At 42.8% G+C, this 6,685-nt stretch overlaps 1 protein-coding gene across 2 annotated transcripts in view; it reads left to right on the plus strand.

Moving 5' to 3' along the window:
* RHOT1 (ras homolog family member T1) overlaps positions 1-4,625 on the plus strand; it is a gene marked incomplete at its 5' end in the record, with an annotated part of 136,603 nt that extends 131,978 nt beyond the window's left edge. The window contains 3 exon segments of one of the 2 annotated variants that reach the window (XM_078774231.1): positions 535-737; positions 1,055-1,177; positions 3,227-4,625. In XM_078774231.1, the coding sequence (XP_078630357.1) occupies positions 535-737; positions 1,055-1,177; positions 3,227-3,344 (444 nt within the window). 2 annotated transcript variants of the gene reach the window in all.
* Between the last annotated feature and the right edge of the window lie 2,060 nt (positions 4,626-6,685).

The raw sequence follows: 6,685 nt of genomic DNA on the forward strand, positions 1-6,685 counted from the left end.
ACAAACTCCCACACTCTCTTCAATCCCACTCCTCCCTCCAGGTCTTTCAAACAGCTGGTCACCACCATCTCTTATCTTCCCTCATCCAAAACCTTGATCTTTTCTACCCCCGTTAAAACACCCAAAATCCGCCACTTTCAATCTCCAACTTCTTTCCTGAAATTCCTAGTAGTGTTCATTTGCTTTATACCGTGTACCCCCCCTCCTCCCCCATCCCCCTCCCCCTTCCACAGATCTACCGACGTCCCTGTACTCTACTGTTGTTTTGCTTGTGTGCTTCCCTCTCTCTCTCTCCCCCTCTTGTCTCCCGCTCCCTTCATTGTGTGTTTTATGTGTCTGTGGATGTTTTCATGTTCAATGTGTTAGCTTTTGCACAAACCTCGAATCTGTATCCAAAAAATAAAAATAAACGAATATGTCAGGAAATGCTTTGGCTTCCTGACTGCAGTTGCAGCCTTAATTGGAACAACGTTTGTGCTTGTCTCACTTTTTAATGCATTATTTTCCCTCTATTTCTTGCCACTGCCATTTTAGCAACACTTCATGGACAGCCAAGTGCCTTGCGTGGTTGTTGCCACAAAATCGGACCTTCAGGAAGTGAAGCAGTACTACTGCCTGCAGCCTTCTGCTTTTTGCCGCAAGTACCGTCTTCCGCTGCCTGTAGTCTACTCCTGCCAAACCACTGGCACACCTTCTTCAGATATCTTTCTCAAGCTCGCCACTGTTGCTGTTTATCCGTAAGAATGCACTTTCTTTCAAAAGTTACTCAACCCTCCTCTTTCTCCACTCTAAATCTCGTTAATGGAGACACCTTCCATCTTTCTATTGCTTAGAATTTCATTCTCAACGTCTTTTGTAAACATGTTTTGTGCAATAAAAAATGGGGTTTTACTCCACTGGTTTTAGTGGCATTGGGGTCTTCCTTTCCCCCCCTGTTCACCATGTGTCACTGTTGCTTAAAATATGTGTATGATTTGTATTGCTGTCCGGGGCTTTGGTTGATCTAGTCTGGGTATTTGTACATATTCTTTCCCTGGCCATGTCCTGTCTGCAGCCACTCGCAGATAGATTGCTTATGTAACTGCAACAAGTGCACACTCTGCTCATGTCAAAACCTCCTGCGTCTGGGTGCTCTGCGTGACCTCAGGGCTCGGCTCCTCGCCGCTCTTCAGATCAGGTCTTTTGCTTCTGCCTCTTTTTCTTCCTCCTTTGATCTGGTTCCTCATAAGCAAACGCTTCAACTGATGTGGCCTTCCTTTTGCTCGTGAAGTTGTCTGAAAGATTGTGCATCGTTTTACTAACTCCTAATGATGCTTCTTTTGTCCCGCTGCTGATACGCTTTTGCCCTGCTTCTTCATTTTCACTTTTACTTTTACTAGGCGTGCCTACCCTTTGCTTCGCTGAGGGTATAATTAATACACAGCATGTTGAACTTCACAAACATATTTCATGTCTAACTGTGAATCTCAATGAAGATGTTTAACTGAAACGCATGAAATAGGATCTTTAACACTTAATTGTTGTTGTTGTTTTTGTTGTTGGCGGTGTTGTTGTTGTTGTTGTTTGTATGATCCTCCCATGTACTTTTCATATTGCTTCGAGAAACATTACCATATATAATTTTGCATGCTACTTCCTTGTCCTTCCAAATAGTTCCTTCTGTCCTAAATTAATAAATGCTACCGTTAGAACCAAAGTCATTAAGCTACCAGTCTCGCTTCTTCTTCAATCCAGAAAGAGGGCTTTTAAAACGGGCATCTTTATCCTGCTAAATTAAAGTAGAATGAACAAAGATCGCATCGCCTCACCCATACTTGTTTTGTGTGGTTTTATATTACGTATTTTATAGACGTACTCACATTCTAATTGTACACACTTTATAGATGTACTCACATTCTAATTGTACATACTTTATAGACGTACTCACATTCTAATTCAATTGTACATACTTTATCGATGTACTCACATTCTAATTGTATGTGTTTTATAGACGTACTCACATTCTAATTGTACATAGTTTATAGACGTACTCACATTCGAATTGTACATTGTTTGTAGATGTAATCACATTCTAATTGTACATACTTTATCGATGTACTCACATTCTAATTGTATGTATTTTATAGACATACTCACATTCTAATTGTACATAGTTTATAGACGTACTCACATTCGAATTGTCCATTGTTTATAGATGTAATCACATTCTAATTGTACTTAATTTATAGATGTAATCACATTCTAATTATACAAACTTTATCGACGGACTTGCATTCTAATTATATTTATTTTATAGAGGTACTCGGTTGAAAAAAAAAAAAGAGAACGTGTACTACTTTCTACCACTGGGTGGCATTTGTGGCCTATGTCAGCACATTCTGTGTGGACAGACAAACGGGCCCAAATGCAATACCTTTCCTTTGGCGAGGGTGTTAAGACAATTGCATGCATGTACGTTACATATGTGTACGCGTGAAAATCAAAGAAAAAAAAAAAAAAAACAGAGCTAGGCCGATCTCCATCAAGTTTTGCGTATGTGTTGGTAGTTCGTACCCAGGGTCAGGTTATGGGAACAAATTACCCTTCTCCCCCTTGCGACAGGGGAGACTATTTGTGCTTTTCGCCTGTGCACATGCCACAGTGCAAGTGTTTTATTGGCCCCTGCTGCAGACAGGGTGGCTTATTAGCCACAGCTCAAAATATATTTCCCCACTGTTCCGCCCCTCCCCCCTCCCTAGGCTACTCGTGGTTCTAGTGATTAAAGAGAGAATTTTTTTGTTCCAAGTATCTCGATTATTAGTGTCCAATGAAGTAAATCGATTCGTTTGCAAACTACCATTTTTATTATTCTGACAGCAGGAACCGCTACATTAAAGCTCGAGGTCTTGCTTCTTCTTCATTCCCAGAAAGACGGGCTTTTAAAACAGGCACCTTTAAGATTAAACGGACATAAAAAAAATTCTTCAAAGTTTTGTCATGCAGATCTGAGACCTCTCTTTTCTCACGAACTTGTCGCCCTTCACTGTTTTTTTTTCTCTCGATTTTTGGCTTTTCACATCAGAACATCAGAACTTATCTTACAAATTTAGTGTCAGAGTTGCTGCTGACTCTAGTTCTTCCTGCAGAAACTGCTAAAATTGCACCTCGGGCCTTGATGTTCAACTGCAAACTGATGATGTTGCAACTTTATGAGAGAGTCTGTGCCTGAATGTATCTTTGTCGTTAGGAACGACAGGTTGGCAAACACACAGCCATCATCGTTTTGGCTGCGGGCAACACTGGGAGCCGCCCTCTGTGCCATCCTCGGCTTTGGCATGATCAGAATATTTCTGCGGAGGTCATGATGCTGAGTGTGTGTGAACCCTTTGTTCATATGAACTTCACTCCTTTGTTGCTCCTATTCTTTCACAAGGGCACCACTGGCTGGAAAACGGATATGTTGCTGTACCAACATGCTTGCCCTCCTCCTGGTCCACATTTTGCAAACATAGCAGTTTTGTTGGAATAAGGCATTTTCCTGTAATGTCTCAAACACGTTTGTTTTTGCACCACAGCTTGCCAGGTACACATGGGTGGAATTTTTATCTCAATTGTGCATTGTTTTATTACTCTTCTTTTGTATCTTCCACAAGGCACGTAAACTGATGATTATTTGGAAACATTTCTTTTGTGGAAAAAAAGAAAAGCTGGCTGTCAAAATGAAAATGTCTGTTGCTGTCCACCAACATAGCTTTTTTGCGTGAAACACCAAGATGGCTTCTTTCAAAACACAACAGATTCACTAACACTTGAACACCATATGACATGCCAGCTCTTCACCTACTCAGAGCTGACCTGTGATCAATGATTATAGTGCAGGTTTGATTGTGATGCAAGTTAGAGAATGGTAGCATCAGTTTGGCCATAAATATCAAGGCCCATCTTTGCCTTGATTATGGTATAACCCTGGCAGCAACATATTCCCTGACATCATGCCAGTAGAAAGTTTTGGGTCTTTCGTCCAAAGTGTTTGGCCTTAGTGGCTCTCATGGGTCTGAGTCTCATTATGAACAACCTTTTAATGCTTTGAGTTTTGAAACTCGTTTGGCATGTGAAATGAATGTACATACAAATTTTGCCAAAGGCATAAAATGACAACATAATATGGAAAATATGGCAATGACTGGCATTTTATAAAATGTTGTTTTGGCATGATTGAGGGAGGAGGTTTGGCTGATGAGATCAGGATGGCAGCTCAGTGAATCGGTTTTATAAACTTGACAGCATGAGTTGTGTTTAAGAGATATTCCTTTATTTATTCATTTTCTTCTTGATGATCCTGTTCAAGATGACTGTATTTTGGCCACCATTTGTGTTGTTCTGGTGCATTAGAGGTTTCGGCATGCACTCGAGCCCAAGTGGTCTGCGGGTGCTTTTTGCGGGCAATGTAATCTGAAAGGATGCAGGTCACCATCACTTTTCTTCCTCGGCAATGAGACGTGCAGGTCGATAGAAGTTGTTTTGTTTTGTTCATTTCCAGATGGGGTTGTTGGAACGCAGTAACATTATCCTTTTCTAAAACAATGACAGTTGAAACTCATAAAATTGAAATAAAAATGGAAATGTAAAAAAACATTGCAATGCAAGCAGAGTGTGAAACTATTTATTTGAGGGAACTTCTTCGTTCGTATGCAACACAAGGCTGCGGGGTAGCATCATTGGCTGAGTGCGAGGTTGTACTGCTGATGAAAAGCCCTCTGTGGGTTAGGACAGGAATTTGGAATTTGTTTAGGGTGCTGGTGATAGGTCGCCTACTCTTCACGAAGGACACCATGTGATCTTTAACATCCATCAAGTAATACAGGCTGATAACAAGAGGCAGGAAAACACTTTAGTATTAAAATGGTTTTATTTAAGGATAATATGGGGAAATTGTGTGTACCCTGGTGAGAATAGGTACACCGTATCCCTGCGTGTCATAAGAGGCGACAAAGAGGGTTGGCGTCAGTAAGGGCATCCGGCCATAAAAACATTGCCTCAAAAAGAGAACCATGACAATTACAACTACATATGGGCAGGGTACAGCCCGAAGTGGAGATCGGTTTCTGAGATTTGGGACATGGAATGTAGGGACAATGACAGGAAGATCAGGAGGAGTGGTGGAAGTATTGGTCAGAAGAAGAGTGGACATATGTTGTGTGCAAGAGACGAGATGGAAGGGAAGTGGTGTGAGAATGGTGAAGGGTAGGCAGGGACAGAAATACAAGTTTGTGTGGCAAGGGTGCCTGGAGGGCGTGAATGGGGTTGGTGTCCTGTTTTCTGAGGAGTTTGTAGACAGTGTGGTGAGTGTGACTAGAGTGAGTGATAGGTTGATGATGGTGAAAATGATGATTGGAAAGAACTTGGTGAATGTCATCTTGGGATATGCTCCGCAGGTTGGTCGGAGCGATGAAGAGAAGGACAAGTTCTGGTGTGTGATAGAGAAGCTGATGGAAAACGTGAAAGATGAGGAAGTTGTTGTGGTAGGAGGAGACCTAAATGGACATGTGGGAAGGAGTATGGACGGTTTTGAGGGAGTTCATGGGGGTTACGGATATGGTGTGAGAAATGGAGAAGGTGAAAGGATTTTGGAGTTTGCTGATGGAGCTGATTTGTTGATTTGTAATACTCAGTTCCAGAAAGGGGATAATAAGCTTGTTTTATACACGTCAGGTGGGTCGACGACAACCGTTGACTACCTGATGGTGCGTAGGCGAGATAGGGGGCACCTCTGGGACACAAAGGTGATCCTGGGGGAGGAGGCTGTTTCACAGCAGCACTTGGTTGTCTGCGACATGAGGGTGAAAGGTGCGAGGAGAGCTCGGTGGGTAAAGTACCAACCGAGAATGAAGGTGTGGGGGTTGAAAGAGGTGACAGCAAGGGAGGCATTAAAAAGAGGCTGAGTAGGGTAGAGGATGATGTGGTTGAGCTTGAACGTGGTTGGATGTCAATGAAAGATAGTCTGTTGGGAGCCGTTGGTGAGGTATGTGGATGGACAAAAGGACCACCGAGGCACTCGGAAACATGGTGGTGGGATGATGAAGTTGGAAAGAGGATTGACGAGAAGAGGAAGAGGTTCAAGGAGTGGCAGAAGGCGAAGGGTACGGGAGCAGAAAAAGCAGAGCATGAAAGTTATAAGGCAGCCAAGAAGGCTGCAAAGAAAGAGGTAGCAAAGGCGCAGGAGGCATGTAGGAAAATGTTCGGAGAACGCTTGGATTCGGAAGAGGGTCAGAGAGCGGTATTCATGATTGCAAAGCCGATATCGAAAGAGAGGTGTGATGCGATGGGGGTGAGTTGCTTGAAGGATGAAGTGGGACAAATCGTTGTGGACCCAGATGGAATTAAAGGAAGAGGGAAAAGATATATGGAAATGCTGTTGAATACAGAGAATGAATGGGATGGCAACATCGAGAGTAACCCAGTTTTGGGACCGGCAGAAAAGATAACCGAGAAGGAAGTTGAGGAAGCGATAAAAGCAATGAAGAGTAGAAAAGCGGGAGGGCCGACGGGAGTTGTGGGAGATATGTTGAAGGCAGCAGGAAGTTGGGGTGTGAAGAGAATGACAGAGATCTGCAATCTGGTGGTGAAAGAAGTACCCTCGTCCCTCTTTTCAAGGGGAAAGGTGACCCTCTGGAGTGTGGCTTGTACCGAGCGATAAAGTTATTGG

Source organism: Myxine glutinosa, chromosome 3 (genome assembly GCF_964187855.1).
Source record: "Myxine glutinosa chromosome 3, kmMyxGlut1.1, whole genome shotgun sequence".
In the NCBI taxonomy this organism is placed as follows: Eukaryota; Metazoa; Chordata; class Myxini; order Myxiniformes; family Myxinidae; genus Myxine; species Myxine glutinosa.